The sequence below is a fragment of the Perognathus longimembris genome, chromosome 5 (genome assembly GCF_023159225.1).
Source record: "Perognathus longimembris pacificus isolate PPM17 chromosome 5, ASM2315922v1, whole genome shotgun sequence".
Taxonomy (NCBI): Eukaryota; Metazoa; Chordata; class Mammalia; order Rodentia; family Heteromyidae; genus Perognathus; species Perognathus longimembris.
In genome coordinates, this window is record NC_063165.1 from 50,294,293 (window position 1) to 50,313,784 (window position 19,492).

Here is a 19,492-nt window from a genome sequence, read left to right on the forward strand (position 1 = left end):
AGAATTACATGGTATTTACATTTGGGTTCATGAATAAAGCAATGGGTGTTGCCGGTGAAAACTTCTGAGTTACAACAGCAGAGCCCAGTAGTGTCAGAGATCACAGGCCTGCAATCCCTAAGTATGTACTGCCTGATGCTTTGCAGAAAGTCTGTGGACTCCTAGAAAACCCCCAAAGCTGAAGCAGCAGATTATGATCTCTGGGCCTGTGGGAGGGAAAGGAAAGGTTCTCTGAGAGTTGCTAGGAAGTGGTGTCTAGGGCCAGACAGGGCTCCTGAGTGGAGACTCCAGGCCTGTGTTCACATCATAGTTATTCTGAAATTTTTTCAACTGATTGGTATGCCCTTTTCCATATATTGAATAACCTCAATTATTTTTAAAGTTTCTTCTTTTCCTGCACCAAAAAAAAAAAAGTACTAATAAAACTAAATTGTAGCCAGGCACTGGTGGCTCAAGCCTGTAATCCTAGCTACTCAGGAGGCTAATCTGAGGATCATGGTTCATGTATCGCCTGTTCAGCATCAGCCAGTGAGAAACAGTGTCAGATGAAGAGTTGGAATCCCAGTCTTGCACCAAAAAAAAAAACACAAAAGACTTGGGGGAACAATGGTTCCCAAAGTTAAAAGACAAATGACAAGCTAGGAGAAATATTCATAAGACATATAACAAGGAGTTAATCTTCCTAACAATTCCAGCAATTGAAAAGACAACGACTCTATTAATTACAGGAAAAAAATACAAATAGTCTTAAAAAGAGTAAAAGATGTTTAACTAAATTCACAATAAAAGGAATGCAAAGTTGATTGTGGTAGCACATGGCTGTAATCCCAGCACACAAGAGACCCTTGTCTCAAAAACTAAGGTAATTTTTTTTTTGTCAGTTGTGGGCTTGAACCCTGGGCCTGGCACTGGACTCTGAGCACTTCAGCTTAAGGCTAGTGCTCTACCACTTGAGCCACAATGCCAATTCCAATTTTCTAGTGGTTAATTGGCTTTGAACAGTGATCCTCAGACCTCAGCCTTCTAAGTCACCAGCACCCAGCTAAGGTGATAAATTTTAAAGGAATAAAAATCTCAGTAACTTGAGGTGCCATTTCTCACTACAAAAAGTTACATTTGATAGACAAAAAGTTACATTTGACAATGAGCTGTTCATTTCCCAAGTATTCACCAGCAAGAGTATGAAAGGGTCCCACATGTTCTGTGTCTAAAGACTTGCCTTTGCAAACCAAGCCAATAACCTGTTAAACCAAACCATGCCTCCAGACAAAAAGTCTTCCACACCTAGAAAGCAGGACCTTTTGGGCTCTGTCTAGAAGTAGTGCTGTCTACAGAAAATCAAGTATTTTAATACGTTGTTTCACATATTTCATATATATGTATATTTTATACATTTATAGTGTGTGTGTGTGTGTGTGTGTGTGTGTGCGCGCGCGCGCGCTCGCGTGCCAGTACTGGGGCCTCATCATCTCAGCTTGTTCATGCGAGGCTTACACTTATCACTGGTAGCCACATCTCTACTTCTGGCTTTTTATTTGGTTAAGGAGATAAGAGTCATGTTTTTTTCTGCCCAGGCTGGCTTCAAATCTCCATCCTTAGTTCTTAGCCTCTTGAATCACTAGGATTGCAGGCACCTGGCAATTTACTTCATGTTTTATTTAATTCTGGTTTTTTAGATTAGTGTCTTTCAAATGATCAGTAAGTGCTCTTGTACTAAGCTATACTCCAGGCCCTTTTAAAATTTTGTTTTGAAACTGGAACCCCCTTTGCAAACCAGTTTCAACAAGCTTCCTTGTTTCCCCTTCACTCATGCGCATAAAGTATTTTGGCCATAACCATCTCCTTCACCCTCTCCATTTGCCCTCCTCCCTCCTAGTAGTACCCACACCCTAGACAGAGCCTGGCTTACATTGCTGACCGTCATTGTTTGTTTTTAGTGTACGCTGATTATTCAAAGGAGTTTCACTGTGGCATTACACATGAGCATCTATTTTGATCAGATTGACACCCCCCTTTCCTCACCCCAGGCTGTAAGTGAATTTTATTTTGCTATCTTCATTTCACAGCTGCAATGTATTTCAGTATTGTTGACCCTCTGACACTCCTGAAAGGGAAATGGGATTCTCTGTGTATTTCTCTTTTGTCATTCCCTAGGTTTTAGGAATTTTTCCTTAGATTTTTGTCCCAGCCATGATACAACCAAGCTACTCAGTAACATTTATGGTTCACTGGGATGATGGCTCACAGGGAGCCTGGAGCCAGGGTGGGGATAATCCTTAGGTAGAGCCCTGCCAGGCACAGTGAGCCTGGAGCAGGAGTTAGAGCTGTGAGGGCCAGAGATTCTTTACTCTATGATAAACTCAGGGGATCCAGAATTTGTCTTTGCTAAAGGACGAGCAGCTCCATTTCACTGTTGCTCAACATCCAAGACACTCCTGTTCCAGAGCAGGCTTCATTTAATCCCCCACCCCTGACCCCCAGGTTGGGCCTAAGCTCGTCAAAGGACCTAGTGGCTACAAAAATGACCTCTGCACTTCCCTTTGTCCTATGCAGTGTGCTGGACCAGAGGCTTTAATCAGAAAGGGGCTTATGTTTCTCAATAAATAAAGAGATAGATGCTAGATAGACAGATACATAGTCACTCACCCCTTGCCCCAGACTGGCAAGTGCAGGAATCACTTTCTCCTGAGCAATGCACTGCAGGATCCGGGGGGCTCCATAGAGTCCCCCCATACAGGAGGCCAGGGATGAGATGTACAAGCCCAAAAGGAACAGGAAGCCCACTAGGGACACCTATGCGAAAAAGAAGTTTCATCATTGCTATAGGCTGAACTCTAAATATCCCTCAGGTCCTCGTGTGTTAAAGGTTTGGTCCCCAGGGAGGCTTTACTGGGGTGAGATCTTTAGGAGTTGGAATCTAGGGGGAGGTCTTCAGGTTACTGGGGACGTGGCTTCAAAGGGGATTATAGGACTTCCCACCCAGTCTCTCTCTTTCTTTTGCTTCTTGGGGACATAAGGTGAGCAATTTTGCTCTACAACACTTCTGGTCATTTCTCTTTGGCATCCCTATGGGAGGCAAATGATTCTGCCCAATCATGGACTGAAACCCATCAAGCTTTAAGCAAAAAGAAAACCTTACTCTATAAATTAATTGCCTCAGGAATGTTGTTGTAGTGACTGAAGGCTGATAACACAGTTATTCACTAATCAACCTTGGTTTTTTGTTTTGTTTTGTTTGTCTGTCACAGAGTTTGAACTTAGGGCCTGGGTGCTGTGTCTGAGTTCTTTTGTTCAAGGCTAGTACTCTACCACTTTGAGCCACACTGCCACTTCTGGTGATTGAGTAGTTAATTGGAGATGAAAGTCCCACAGGGACTTTTCTGCCTGGACTGGCTTTGAATCTTGATCCTCAGATCTCAACCTCCTGAGTAGCTAGGATTACAGGTGTAAGCTACCCACTCACCCACACACCACATATGTGTATATGACCTCCCCTAGAATCCACTCTGAACAAGATTTCCCATTCCCTCCTCCACCTCATTCCACTATTTTACGTTGGTCCACTACCATGCCTTCTTTGGACCACACAGGAGTTCTTTTTTTTTTTTTTTTTTTTTGGCCAGTCCTGTGGCTTGGACTCAGGGCCTGAGCACTGTCCCTGGCTTCTTTTTGCTCAAGGCTAGCACTCTACCACTTGAGCCACAGCGCCACTTCTGGCCATTTTCTGTGTATGTGGAACTGGGGAGTTGAACCCAGGACTTCATGTATACAAGGCAAGCACTCTTGCCACTAGGCTATATCCCCAGCCCAACAGTTCTTAAGTTGACCCAACATCACATTTATCTACAGGGCTTCTCAAATTTTGGGGCCCCATCCTTAGTGTTTCAGATTCCGAAGGTTTGTGGAAAAGCCTGAGAAAATGGATCTACAGTAAGCTCCCAGGTGATACCAAGCGGCTGCGAACCCCACTGAGAACCACTGGCCAACCACAACACCAAGTGGCCTCCTGCATCCATGCGCATTCTCCTCAATTCCATCCTTGGTCCCTGCCAAAGTGACAGCTCCATGCCAATGTCCATGCTGCAAACACCCCTACAGCTCCCTTAGGGTCTAATACACGGGCCTGCGCAGTCCATGGCTGTTCTAGCCCCACACTCTTCACACAGTCATTGGTCAGCACCCCTTCTAATGGCTGGGGCCCTCTGTCCAAACCTTCTAATCTACTCATTGTCTATGCAGTTCCTCACTGGGGATCAAGATTCAGCATGAACCTTATCTCTGCCATGACAGCACCCTCAATCACCCTCGCACCTATGGTATCCCCAGCACCCCCACATGAAGTTAGGATAATACGGATCACACTGTTGCAGGCTTCATTTCAGCAAGCCTATTTGTCCTGTTCACCTTACTGTTCTTGGTGCCCAGTACAGATATAAATGACGAATGAATGGATGAATGACTGAACAGAATCTGGGACCCATTTGGTTCCCAGGCACTACAGACGAACAAGAGAAGGAAGAGCCATCCTTCTTTGGTGTCAACTTGCCAAGGATCCATCTGCTCTCCATGCAGCTCTTCCAAGCTGAGCCAGAGCTCATCCCTACCCGTGGGGAAGCCTCTCTGTGTTCCCCATTATTGGTGATACCTACTTCATTCTACCTAACTTTAGGCACAGAGGCCAGAATTGTGTGTTCCACGTGCTTATGTGTCCAACTGTAACAACCAGGTTAGAGGAAACTTCCAGCTTTGTCATTTCTTGATGGAGGTTCTCCTCACCTCATTTTCTTTTGGTTTTGTCTTCTCAGCAATGTATCAGATCTAGGTCAAGCACACACAGAACATAAGCCCCTGGCAAGGTCTTTTTCCTGGCTCATAAATGATCACCAAAATAATTTGACTGCATCAATCAGGATTACTGTTCAGAAAACATCTCTCCAAGAAAAAAATATATATGGTTTTAGGACACAGAATCACAGGGAGGCTAAAAGATGAGGCTTGAAGAAGGGCAGACCAAACCTGAGACACAGGCAGCTCTTCATCAGGAGCAGGGGGACAGAGTATTACAGGCACCCCTGCCACCCTGTGGAAGACTCCCACTGGCTTTTTGTCTCCACTACACTTTGACTTGTGGGCTGGCCTCAGCCATGTGGCTTATCATGGCTGCAAAGTAACAGGGATCTTTGGGCTTCTGAATATTAAATGGGGGTGGGAGGGAGTCTTGGGAAGATCACTGGCTTGACAGACACCACTTGGGGCCACCACAGAGCCCAGCTTGTGTTGAATTCAGCGTGGACTGCCTTCCTTTAAATGTGTTCTCTTGTTCTTATCTCCAGTGTACCTCACCTGTCTCTCTTCTTCCCTGTCAGACTTTTCCTCCTCTTTCACATACCATGTTGTTACTGCAAGAAGCTCACCGCCCCTGATGTTACCCCTGATGTTGTGGTCAGCAGTGTCTTGGGATTTTCTCCCTGTGGCATGGCATGCAGAGCATGCAGAGCCCCTGAAGGGCTGGAGTTGCACACCCTGTCCTGCTCCATAGCACCGCGCATGGAGTCTGGAATTAATGAAGCCTCACCGTTTACTGTGCTCTAAGCTCTCTGTGTTAGACAAACTATCATGGTGTCTGCAGCCTTTGTTTCTGTCTTCTTAATTAAAATGTCAACTGGGATAGGGTCACAGGGGAGTGCCCAAATATAGGGATCTGTTTATGTTACTTTATCAACTGTACTTAGAATGGCCTGTACACTTACTTTTTTTTTAATGCAAACCTATTATTCACTGTCTAGGCACAAGTGGTAGCTCATGCCTGTAATTTTTTTTGTCAGTCCTGGGACTTGAACTCAGGGCCTAAGCACTGTCCCTGGCTTCTTTTTGCTCAAGGCTAGCACTCTGCCACTTGAGCCACAAGCACAACTTCTGGCTATTTCTGTGTATGTGGTGCTGAGGAATCGAACCCAGGGCTTCATGCATGCTAGGCAAGCACTCTACCACTAAGCCACATTCCCAGCCCTGTGCCTGTAATCTCACCTACTAAGAAGGCTGAGATGTGAGGACCATGGTTCAATGCCAGCCTGGGCAGAAAAGTCCATGAGACTCTTATTTCCAATGAACTGTTAAAAAGCTAAAAGTGAAGGCGTAGTTCAAGTGGCAGAACACCAGCCTTGAGCGAAAAAGCTAAGGGACAGTACCCAGGTCCTGAGTTCAAGCCACAGTGCCAGTAAAACAAAAAACCTACTCTATCCGTTTTCGGCAAAATAGATGAGATGTTGGCCTTTACATGTAGATAAATCACAGACCTTTTATAGTCCAGCCCTCTCCCACCTGCAGCCCTCTTCCTTTCTTGCTTTCTTTCTGCTCCAGGTCTTTCATCCACAAGACACAAGGCAGGCATTGCAGATACAGCAGTGCAGCTCACAGCTGTGCTCCCAGGCCTCACAGAACTCAGCCATTTCCTTGTTTGAATCATACTGAAAACTTGCTAACTGGGCTGCTGGAGGGAAAAGTGAGAATTTATCTGAGCAGATGTGTGTCAACAGTTCTCAAAAAAAAAAAAATGAGATGTGTCGTACACTGTTTTGCACCATGGCAGATAGCTATCTTCCCAAAATTTTATATGGTACAAACAATACGACTTTCTTCCTCCCCCAGTAATTACTGATGAAAAGAAACATGTATGTGTGTGTGTGTGTGTGTGTATATATATATGTACGTATATGTACATATATATATATATATATATATCTTGCTCTTGGTATTTTTGTCAGCTTCTAATTTGAGCTTCAGCCACTGAGGGACTCTACCACCACTCAGTACTTCTCTCCCTCTCTCTCTGTCTCTCTCTGTCTTGTCTCTGTCTGTCTCTCTGTCTCTCTGTCTCTCTGTCTCTCTGTCTCTCTCTCTCTCTCTCTCTCTCTCTCTCTCTCTCTCTCTCTCTCTCTATTGTTAGTCACAGGGCTTGAACTCAGGGCCTGGGAGCTGTTCCTGAGCTCTCTAGCACTCTACCACTTTGAACCACAGCTTTGCTTCCCATTTTCTGGTGGTTAATTGGAGATAAAAAGTCCCATGGACTTTTCTTCTTTGGGCTGACTTTGAACCACAATCTGCAGATCTCAGCCTCCTGAGTAGCTAGGATCACAGGTGTGAGCCACCTGTGCCGAGCTTGCTTCCTTCTCTTGAAGAGTTTGCTCAACAATTACTGGCAAGGGACTCATCTAATTCCTGTGGTCCCTGGATATTACTGGGGAAAGACATCCTGAAACCCTATAAGCCCAGGAGTATGAATGAGGCATTGCCTCAATGGTTACTAGCTTCCTCCATTCACACGTCCACAGAGACACATTTTTTTCTAACACCCTCCCTATGCCACTGAGCAGCCAGCACCTCAACTTTCAGTCAGCTTCTATTTCTCGCTGGATAAAGAGGCAAAAGCTCCTTTACCACCTGAGAGGCAGCACTGTGCCCCTGACAGGAGCAGAAGACATTTTAGCTGGGCTGGTGGCAGGTGACCCTCCTTAGCCTGGACCTCTCCCCGCGCACAGCTGCATCATGGGCTCTCAAGGTCCCTCTCGGATGGATGCATGAAATCGCCACTGTGAAGTCTGGGGAGAATTAGGACAGACTCCTGGGGATCTCCCAATTTTAACAGAGCTACTTTGGGGATGTTTGTTCTCTTTGGTTTTAGTCTGCTAGTCTGCATGTCCCAGGGTTCCTGAGGTACTTGGTATTTTGCATTTGTGATAAACATCCAATCATTTCCTAGTCTGTGTACAAGTTTATTTTGAAACATTATTTGACCTGTTTAATTCCTACTAATACTGTTCTTTATATACTCTATCACTAAATAATATTAGCATTGACTAGTTTCCTATTCAATGAAATAGTGAAGATTTGAAACAAGGGGACGTGTCCCTCAACTAAATGTCTCCATCTGTCAGAGTGCCCTCATAAGAGGTGAAGAGAAGTAAGTTTTAATAAGTACCTACTGTGCGTTAGATAGTATGGTATTTCATAGGTTACATCAGAGTCACTGCAGCATAGTAAAGATTTTTAAGACAAGATAACATTAATGAGATTTAAAGTTGGAAAAAGTTCTATTGGGGTAAGGATAAAAAGTAAGAAGAAACTTCTAGGAGAAACTATGGGTTAGGAATCAAATAAACATAGGTTAGGGAAGGTTCAGGAAATCAACAAGAAACACAAGAAACAGATTAGCTGACCAGGCACAGATCAATGGGAAGGAATCCAGGGCAGCCAGGAATGAAAAGGAGGAGGTGGGGAGGAAAAAGGAGACTGGGGGGGGGGAGGAGGGGGGAGGGGAGAGGGGAGAGGAACAGGATGGAGGCTGCCTGACTTCTGTGAAGGTCATGGTAAAGGTTGTGGCACCAAAACAGATGCAGCCTTGCTTCTTCTGGGCCCAAGAAAGTGGTGAACCTGAACTAAGTAGTTTATTAAAATCATACAGGAGCTGTATGTGTGGCTTAGTGGTAGAGTACTTGCCTACCATACATGAGACACTGGGTTCTATGTGTTTACACACACACACACACACACACACACACACACACACACACACACACACTATGTTAGGGATCCTGCTCAGTGGTAGAATGCTTGTCTAGCATGTACAAGGCCCTGGATTCAGTTTTAAGCACTGAAAAAAACAACAAAAAACTGCATCTAGGTGGAAGATGGTAGCTTCCCTTGCCCCTTCCAGCTCTGCAGGCTGCAGTTCTGTAGATAAAGTCATGCATGCATGGCCCAGCTGACAGCCTGCATCTGTAGTTAAGTGAGATCCAAAGAGGGACATTTAGGAACAGGAACAGATAATTGTGGCCGGATTCCTTGGATACAAAGCTGCCCGCCCTCCCACTCTGAGTTTTCCTTGCAAAGAAGAGGGGACAGGGAAGAAGAGCCTCATCACAGGGGATTATTTGTCTTTTTTTAAAAATCAATATCAGAGTCTCTAACAGTTGAAAGAAGGAGCCACTAGGGAGGTCCAACTTTGCAGGAGGAACTAGCCAGCACCCCAGGCACATGAATAATAAGCAGCTCCCCCCCCCCCCCCCCGCCCCTTGTGAAATGATCCTTCAAGAACTTTCTCATTCCTCTCACTCTGGCTGCTCCCCATGTCCTTCCATTCCTCTCAGGCAGCCCTTGGGGAAGAAACTCAAGGTGAGCGCATGCGTATGGATGGACATGAGAGGCATAGACTCTTTCCCCCAAAGCAGCGGGACCTCACTGCCTAAGAAAGCTGGGGGACAAAGATGTCAAACCAACCTGAGATTCATGGGAAAGCCGGCCCTGACTCACCTTCTCACACTCCCCTGCCCCTTTCTCTACCCCTCTGCCTCCTCCCTATCCCTCACACGTTTTTTCTGAGCAGCGGGCACTTTCTGTTCACAGTGGAGGAAGAAGCTAATGGTGAAAACTGCAGAGCTCTGGAAGGGGGAACTCAAGGTGACCAGATGCTTCTGCTTTTGTCCTGATTTCCCACGGGAAGGGGTGTCACTGTCACCTAGCACCTGCATTTGTGTGCCTTTCTGGATACATGCCCTGTTTCCAGTTATCCATAAGCAGAAGCCATGCCTTTTTCATATTTCTGCCAGCCCCTCTCCCTCATCCCCAAACTTCAGTCCTGGCCTTGGGGACCATATAGACAAGCCTGCAAGGAGAGAGGTGGCCATTTGTTAGCAGGAAGAAATAAATGACCTCGGCAGACTGAGACCTTCGGGTAGCATAGGACAGGGCCACCTACCTTTTGGGCTATGAGGAAGTCAGAGCGAAGGGCATCTCGGGTGCAGGTGGCACCGAGCAAGAAGGTGAAGATGATGTACAGAAACCACCTGCAGAAATCAACAAAGAGCAGAGCTGCCATCCACCCTGGCCCAGCCAGACCCCAGCCCCGGCCTGCTCAGCCTTGGGTTTCCTATGGGAACCTGTTTCAAAGTGAAACAGGAAGGCCAACCATGAGGCCTCTCCATCTAGCCTGGGAGGGCACTTTTTGTATTAATTATCTGCGTTTTTTGTTTCTTAGGTTAAGGAAGAAAAATACACAAAGGGCGTTGGAGGTGGAGAAGTGGGAGGCCCAGTTGGCCTGTAGGTTGACAAGACTCGGGCCATGGTGACCTATAGCCCCACATCAGTGGGATTACATCTTCCGGGCCTCTGAGGCCTGCTGGACTATGAATCACAGCTTGCAGAGGGAAGCCAAGTGGGAAAAGGCACAGCAGTGGCCTGGCTCTGTCCTCAAGCCACCGGGTAACCTGGCAGTTTGTGTAAGTCACATGGTTCTGAGGCTTCCCCAGTTCCCTCTGGGCAGTGGCATGATGGTTCAAATGGGGCCCTCTGGATCTGAACCCTGATCTGTCTGACTGCAAAACTCTTCACCTTCACACTGTCAGTGATCCTGGAAACTTACGGGTTAACCCCCCCCACCCCACCCCAGTTAAAAAGAAGGATGAGGAAGGCACAGGACAGGGTGGGAGGCTGAGGAAGAAAGGAAAGAAAGGACTGGGTCTGCGGATGTGCATTCGTGGCCCTCCTCCCCTCCTTCTTAGCAGCATTCCCAGGCAAGGAGCGCGAAAGGACAGTGTCTGAACCCACCAGACGTGAATTTTCCAGCCCACCGCCTGTTAAAAGGAGGATCAGAATGTGAAATAAGTTGGTCACAGCCCAGCTCTCTGGGAACAATAGGGGCAATCCCCTCTTTTGCCTGGGGTTTTTCTCTTCTCTCTCCAGCTCCCATTGATCAACTTGGTGGGGGGAACTCACGAGATGCCAACAGCTGCTAGGGAGCCCAGGGGGATGCTGGCAGCAGGCTCCCGGAGGTCACCTCCCATGTTGAAGCCGGCCATGACTCCTGAAAGACACCCAGATGGGGACAGAGTGACACGGGGCTAAGCCATCAATCACCAGGGCCACCCTTCCTCGCCTCCAGGCCCTCTTCCGGAAGCTAAACCACAGCAAGCCCTCCCATCTCAGCTCTGAAAATAGACCAGGCAGCTGGGGAGACGTCTGCATGATTGTGAAAGGGACCTTTGTGGGTTGAGTAAAGCTTTAACAACTATCAAGGCAGCTTATCACCCCGTGCAAAGAGTTTAGGGTGAGGGAAATGACAAGCCACACAAAGGTCCTGATAAGGCCTGTGGAGCTCTGCCTGCTGGACTGGGACAAGATGCTGGAATGGTTCAGCATTAGCAAGAAGTCTGCACCTTTGGTTCAGCAGATTCCCTGGTCTCTGTTGCCTACTGATTACACTGGGGCGCAAGGATCCATAGGGTCAGGTGCCATCCAAAGCCAGGATTAGAGACAATGCTTAGGGCTCCCAAGCTAACAAGATTCTAAAAGGCAATCCAGTTGCTGTCAACACTGTGTCACAATCTCCTTTTCATGATCCCCTCTAGTCCCCAAGAGTATTAGGAAAAATGAATAAGCCATCTTAATGAGGGATGAGCAGCAAGGCTGGTGGGGAAAGATGTGGCCCTCTCTTCCCTACACATCCAAGTGAAAGCAACAAGAGGTGCTCTGAGGTGGAATGAGGGCCCCACCCAAAAAGGTTCTAGCCATCAATGCAATTGGCCACAGCTAGAAAAGGGGGTAGGGTTATTTCCCTACTTTATAGAATTGTTTTCAAAGGGCCTCATTCGAACCAATAGCTCTGCAATCAGTAAGTGGCAAAGCTAGGATTCAAGCCTGGTCTTCCTCAACTCTGAGAATCCTGCTTTTGGTGTCTCTGTTAAGAGAAGTGAAAGAAAAAGAAGTAATCCTTTAGTGCCACAAAGTTACAGTCTGGCTGCTTCAAAATGAGCCTTAAAATAACAGAACAAGATTAAGGCATGCAGTGATTCCACCACTAGGATTTTATTTAAAGTAAACACTTAAGATCTGAGAAGAGATTCAGCCCAACATGTTTATAAGTACTTGTTTAGAACAGTGAATGTTACAAACAACCTAATATCTTAAAAAAAATAGGAGGCTTGGCTATGTACACGATGATATATCATTCAATAAACAGCAGATTTCAAATGTTGCTAGGTATATGCTGTGACATGGGAAGATAGTTAAAGCTATTGTTTAGTTTTAGGAATCCTATTAGAAAATGAAACATATGGTATGATCCCACTGTTTCAAAAAAAACTCAGAAAGGCAAATAAAGAATAGCTAGAACATATTCTAAAATGTTAACAATGTTATTTCTGGGTGATAGAAGAACAGATTTTTTAATTACTTGATTGTTTTCTGCAATAATAATTTTGGAATTTAGGAAAATAATTATTTTTTTAAGTTCTTTGCTAGCCAGGCACTGGTCTATAATCCTAGTGACTCAGGGAGCTAAGATCTAGAGAATCGAAGTTCAAGGTTAGCAAGACCAAAAAAAATATCTATTAAGATTCCATGCCCAAAATAACCAGTCAAAAGCAGGCTTGGGGCATGGCTCCATGGATCAAGTGCCAGCCTAGTGAGCCCTGAGTTCAAACCACAATATCACAGAGCTGGGAATATGGCCTAGTGGTAAAGTGCTCGTCTTGTATACATGAAACCCTGGGTTTGATTCCTCGGCACCACATATATAGAAAAAGCCAGAAGTGGCGCTGCGGCTCAAGTGGCAGAGTACTAGCCCTGAGCAAAAAGAAGCCAGGGACAGTGCTCAGGTCTTGAGTTCAAGCCCCAGGACTGGCAAAATTTTTTCTTTTAAAAAACCCACTTCAAATGCAGCAGTAGTATGCACTAGACACTATGTTGAAAATGAACTATACAACTTGTTAGTGGGGGGGGGGGCAGGAGGAAACACTGGGAGACAGCAAGAGAAGGGGTGACATTGTCCAAAAAGAAATGTACTGTTTACCTGACTTACATAAGTGTAACCCTTCTCTACATCACCTTTATAATAACAATTAAAATTTAAAAAAAAAAGGATAAAAACTTTAACTTGACTTTCGTATTGGAGCACAATAGTAGTAAGGGCTGGTGGCGGGGTAGGGGGAGCGGGGGGGGGCAGGCTGGATAGTGTCGGTTCAGTTCTGCACTGTTCTGTACATTCCCTGTGTTACTGTCTAAACTATGGTTTGCAAGATGTTCTGAGCCACCGGGGCTTAGAAATGGGGTAAAACTCATATGAGAATTTTTGTATGGTTTTTTACAACTGCACATAAATTGTGCATTCAAAACAAAAACCTAATTTGTTGCTTCTCTCCGAGTGTGAGATTCTTTTTTTTTTTTTCCGAGTGTGAGATTCTGAATCCATCACAAACACCCTTGCATTTCCCCACATCCTGCCCCCAGTAACCTCACTGGCACTCAGGGACAGCAGAAGGAGGGCAGACTGTCACTCGCATCACAGCTTCAGGACAGAGGCAGCCCAGATGTCATGGGGCAGCTGACTTCGGAGACAGAGCAGTGGAGCCACAAAGTAGATGGTCAGAATAGAACAGAAAAGGCCACAGACAAAGACGTGGGGACAACCTTGCTCCAGGGGCGAGGACCCTGAGCCAGCACGGACACCCATGTTTCTGCTGGCAAAGCGTGCATTTGGTGGACAGGCTTTCACGTCCTGGCTGCCACTTGCAGATTTTCATCCTTGTATTTCTGTGCAATTCTTAAGCAGATGTTCTCTAGTTGCTGAGAGTTAATTATAAATGTCTTACTTGGCAGCTTGATCCAGAGAAATTATTTTGATTCAGTGTGGGGTTGGGATTTTTTTGCCCATTGTTGTCAAATGCTACAGAAGATTCTTCGCTTTCTTTCTGCTTCCGGTGCAATTTGAAAATGTCATTGTTAATGTCAGAGCTCAATCTATACTCGGTACAGTAATACAGATTCCCCATATCCAACTGTCTTAAAAACATTACAATTTTTTAATGTCCCACAACTGAAGGTTGAGAAAGCTTTGATTAAATAAGATTGCCAGACAAATGAAGAGAAAGGGTGAGAATGAAGTAAAAAAAAAAACAAAACTCAATGTATATGTTACAAAATTAAGAAGAGAGAAGGCAGAGGAAGGTTGGGAGAGGTGGGTAAGAATGTTGAAAGGGGTGACCCTGGTAAAGACTCATTGTAATTACAAACTGCTTTGTTGAATGGCAACCACTTAAAGATAATAAAAATAAAAACAACACAAAACAAAAAGGTTTTCCAGGCACTGATGGCTCACACCTGTAATCTTAGCTATTCAGGAGGCTGACATCTGAGGATTGTGGTTTGGAGCCAGACTAATAAGAAAGTCTGTGAGACTCTTATCTCCAATTAAATCACAGAAAAATCTGGAAGTGGTGCTGTGGCTCAAGTGGTAGAATGCCAGCCTTGGGCAAAAGGAGCTCAGGAACAGCGCCCAGACCCAGAGATCAAGACTCAGGACTGGCACAAAAAAGGTTCAAGATGCCTCCAAGAGGTGAAGTGTGCAACCCCCTAATCTGTAGTTTGAGGACATCAGCATTGCTTGGGTGCTTGTCAGAAATGCAGAATACTAGGCCCCACTCATGAGTCAGAACGAGCATTTGGTGATGGGCTTGGCATGTCTGCAGGGAAAGGGTGGGGCGCTCTGTGGGGCCATGTCACAGAAGGAGGTGGCTCTTGAATTTTAGTCTTCATACTGGTTAGAATCCTGGGTCTGCCACTTGTTTCCTCAGCTGCAAGTGATGAATGGGATTATCGTAGACAATTACAACCGATAGGTTTCAGTATCCTTAATGTTTATCACAGTCAACGCACCTCTTTGCTTTATTCATTTTTTTGTTTTATCCTTTGTTGAAAAGATAAGTGCCTGATAAATGGCAAATGCTCATCAAAACTTTACAACAAAAAAATAGAGTGCCAGCTTTTTTCCTACCAAATTTACTAGTGTCTTCAATGTGTTAAGAAGAGAAATACAACACAGAGATTCCTAAAACTTATTTGGACAATGAGCACTATTTTTCTCCAGCAGGATGGGGCCTTATGCTTGTTAGTCAGGAATTTTACTATAGGGCTATCCCTTCAGCCCTTCTTGGGACTGATTATTTTTTGAAGTTAGGTCATTCTTCCATGTGTAGGCTCCCATGTACAGGTAGGAGACACCAGAATTTAGTGATATGAACACTTTTTGTTTTGCTTTGTTTTGTTTGCTGCTGGTTCTGGAGCTTGAACTCAGAGCCAGGGCACTGTCCCTGAGCTTTTGTGCTCAAAGCTAGTGCTCTACTTCTTGAGCCACAGCTCCACTTTTGGAGTTTTGGGTGTTGAACTGGAGATAAGAGTCTCAAAGACTTTGCTGCATGGGCTGGCTTCAAACTGAGACTCTCAGGTCTCAACCTCTTGAGTAGCTAAGATTACACGCATGAGCCACTGTAGTTCAGCATTTTTAATTGTTGTTTTTGTAATGAATACTTTTTAATGGAGTCTTGAAACCTGCCTGTCTAGAACCTACCTCTTCTCCACACTGGCTTACTGGCTGATCTCCTTGGCTGTTGCTACAGAAATCTTCCTCCCTGTTTCTTATTGGAGGCCAAACTGGTCAGGCCTCCATTTCCTCACAGGGATTCTGCTGGGAGAGTCAGCATCAACTTTCAAATGCCAGGACTCCAGAGAGGTATGCTGGCTTCTAGTTGGGGTGCCTCAGACACCTTGTATCCAGCGTCCTGTCCAAAGCACACAAGAAGCAATGGGGCTCACCACGTACTGAAGGGGTGACCTTGGAGCAATAACTTCTCTACATCTTTCATTCCTCATCTTGTAAAACATGCTGATAATACCACAGAGGGATCTGCTTCTATGAGGCTTTGTGTTTTAAACCTGAGATTCTGAGCATGCCATTAGAATCGGGGCTCTGGAAGGTACTCACAAGTCTACATTTCATCAGGTTCCTGGCAGATGTTAGGGTTGGAATATGACCTCGTGTGTTAGAAATTTAAATCAAAAATTCATGTTAATGGCACTTAGAGGTAGAGTGTCTGAGAAGTAATTAGAATTAGCAGAAGTCACAAGAATGGGGACCCGCGGTGGCATGAGTGACTTTACAAGAAGAAGCAAGAGCTGGAGATGAGGCTCAAGGCAGAGAACTTGCCTGGTGTGAACAAGGCTCTGGATTTGATCCCCAGTACTGTACACACACACACACACACACGCACGCACGCACGCACGCACGCACGCACGCATGCACGCACGCACGCAAACAAAAACCCCAACTGCCTAGCTAGGCATGGTGGTAGAGGCCTATAATTTCAGGAGTTAAGAAAAGAGGATCTTCAGCTCAAGACCAGCCTGAACTATATAGGAAGATCCTGTACAAAGAAAGAAAAGAAGGAAGCCACGAAAGAAAGGAGAGAAAAAGAGAAAGGGAAGAGAAAGGAAAGGAAAAGAAGACCCATGCTGCCATGTTTGCCTTATCTCTACATGTGAAGCCTTCCACATAGCAAAAAGGCCCTTGCCTGGTGTCATGCATCATACTTCGAGACTTCCTAGCCTTCAGAGCCAAAAGCCAGATAAACTTCTACATTTTATAAATTACCCAGTCCTAGGTATTTTATGATGGCAGCAGAAAATGGACTTAGCAGACTTTCTTCTGATAGAAACAATGAGGTTCTGAAGTTTAAATGAAATATGACATGAAAGGTGATCATCACAATGCCCAACATAATAGATTTTAAGTTATAGATACTTAAAATAATTTTGATAAAATTATAAACTAATTATGCAAGTAAGATTACATATAATAAAGCCCATCAAAGTCTGCCATCTTCACGTTATTCTTTCTTGGTCCTCTTCATGCATTGAACTCGGTGTGTCCATTCTGGTCCAGTGAGTGCTTGTCATTTTCCCCACAGGACCCAGAACTTGGGAGGAGACTGCCTGGAGGAGGAGGACTGGCATGCTGGATGCTGTTGGCACTCTTGGCCTGGGTGGAGGAGGCGAGTGACTTCAGTTCATCCTGATTCTGAGCATGGGTTGTGATGTGGGAGGGCTGAGGCCTTTTAGACACAAGCCAATCCAAGGGGCCCAGCCTCCTCCCAGAGTTTCCTAGCATGCCTTTGCAAGCAATGGGAGGAAGTCAAGCTTCGTAGGTCAAAGGTCATCATAGAAATAGCAGGGCCTTTGACAAGGAAGATGGTTGTGAATATTTTGGTAAAAGTTGTTGATTTCCCTACCAAATTTGTTATGCTGGGTGCGGTCAACCACAGGCCTGAATGCTGACTGTGGCCAAAAGGTTCTTATTCCTTCCAGTAAGAATTCAGGATCTGGGGACAAGGGTTATGTGACTTCACACAACTGGTATTTTTCTCAGTGAGTTTCCATTTCCTAGTTTCTCCATGAATTGTGTTCCTGGTTCCCTAAAGTAGCTGTATTTGAAGGGTGTTTAATGAAACCTCCAGAGGGAGAGATGCTTGTTTTTATTTTTTTAAGGGAAAGTCTGATGTGGCAGCTTGAAGAAGGACAGTGCTTTGAGAAACAAAGCAAATGCAGAGACAGTGCCAAACCCCCACCAGCCCCGACCCTGCAGCCCCCACAGGGTGTGGTAGAGCCCAGTGAAGTGAAGGAAAAAAAGGACCATCTTCCTAAACCACCTGGGGCCACCAACACCTCATCTTTAGCTCCTCGTGGGGAGTTGCCTGCTCTGGGGACAAACTATCTGAAGGTAGCGTAAGAGTTTGTGCTTCAATCTCTCCTTCCCACTCCACTTCCTTGGAGCTTCTCTTGTTCCAGAAGAGCATGATGTTGGAGGGAGCCCCAGCCATGACTCACTTTCAACTAATCCTTAGAACAACTATTGCCGTGGAAACTGCCAATCATCCGTGCTTTTCATAGCTTCACAGAACATCTGCCAGGGGAAAAACAAGTGGTACAACCCATTCATTCTGCCCACCGCGTTTACATTGGGGCTCCTGTTTACATTGCCCCTCCACAGCAGGGTGATGACCCAGCTCTGCTGGCTAGTTAGTTGTGTGACCTTTATCAAGGACTTCCTAAGCTTCTCTGGGTTTCTCCATCCCAGTGAGCAAAACAAACTCAGATCTGTGATTCTCAACCTGGTTGAAGGAAGAGAAGGAACAGAAAAACCCATCTGCTAGGAAGGATGGACTAAGGAAGCCTTGCATTTGACAGTCTACCCCAACAGTCTCATTTCCTATTTGGACTACTTACAAAATGCTTGCATAACTTAAACCACAGAATCTAAATCGTGACTAGAAATCTTAGGCAGTTATAATTCTCAAAGAAAGTACAAAGATACTGCTCGCTGGAGCAGAATTTCTGGTGCCTGTGAGGTTTTGAGTATGATTATCAGGAAGGAATAAAGATTTACAAGAGAGTATCTCCAAGAGGCTTAGAATGTAGCTCAGGAGTAAAGCACTTGCCTAGCATACACCAAGCCCTGCTTCCATTCCCCAGTCTGGCAAACAAAAATGGCCGCCAATTTGAGAACTGATGGACTAACTGATCTCAGAGTTAATCCACCTCCAACTCTGGGTTACATGCCCAAGCCCCCAAGCCTCTAGCTCCCCCTGAAAAGACTAGAGCGCCCCTCTCTTACCAAGACTTTGGACCCAGAGAGACATAAACTATGGACACATCAAGGTCATGTTACTGAGACAACCTCTTGGGGTGCCCAAGGACAAGCCAGTATCTCAGCCCAGGGTCCTCCTTGGCAGAGACTCCCTGTCAGGCCAGATGACCTTGGCCAGGAGCCCCTTGAACATCTGTTCCACTAATGTATGGGAGGAGAGGCGCTGGGGAAAGGTCGGGAAGCGTTTTCAGGCATCAACTTTTCTCAACCCATCTCTTTTCCACCTTTCCTTTTCTATCCATTCCAGAGGAAGCTGACCTCACATGATTTGATGACCTGAGGCAACCCATGTGGCAGAGAAGAAAACAAGCAGCCTGTATCCTTGTGAGATTTTAGAGGATTGATAAAGTAGAAAAGAACACATGGTTGGGGTGGCATGGAGAACAAGAGTGAGAATCACCACATGGGGCCCAGTCAAATAAAATCATAGGATCCATGGTTCAAGGGAGAGTTTCAGTGACAGCAAAGCACTAACTGGGGGCCCTTCTCTTCTCAGGGCCTAGTGTGAATACACTGGTCACACCCCTGTGCAGCTAGGCCTAGTGGCAGTGTCTTTCGTGTGCCAACAGAAAACTGGCCATGGAGTTGGGGTTAGCGGAGAGGACCAAAGGTTTGGGGGTAATTGGAAACCTCAAACTGTTTTCAAAAAAATGGTAGCACCATGTTACATTTCCATCAGCAATGTCTTTTTTTTTTTTGCCAGCCATGGGACTTGAGCTCTGGGCCTGGGCACTGTCCCTGAGCTCTTCTGCTCAAGGCTAACATTCTATCACTTTGAGCCACAGCTCTGCTTCCAGTTTTTCTTGTGGAGATAAGAGTCTCATAGACTTTCCTGCCTGGGCTGGTTTTGAACCGGGGATCCTCAGATCTCCACCTTCTGAGTAGCTAGGATTACAGGCATGAGCCAGCAGTTCCTGGCTGGCAGTGCCCTTTGACTGACTACCAATTTCTCCATATCCTTGC

The 19,492-nt window shown here is 45.6% G+C and overlaps 1 protein-coding gene across 1 annotated transcript in view; it reads right to left on the reverse strand.

Moving 5' to 3' along the window:
- Nucleotides 1-19,492, reverse strand: part of Slc12a8 (solute carrier family 12 member 8) — a 113,172-nt gene that overhangs the window by 38,267 nt on the left and 55,413 nt on the right. The window contains exons 5-6 of the mRNA XM_048346800.1: nucleotides 10,771-10,858; nucleotides 9,755-9,842 (exon numbers count right to left, since the gene is read on the reverse strand). Coding sequence (XP_048202757.1) covers nucleotides 9,755-9,842; nucleotides 10,771-10,858 — 176 coding nt within the window. The remainder of the gene's footprint in view (nucleotides 1-9,754; nucleotides 9,843-10,770; nucleotides 10,859-19,492) is intronic.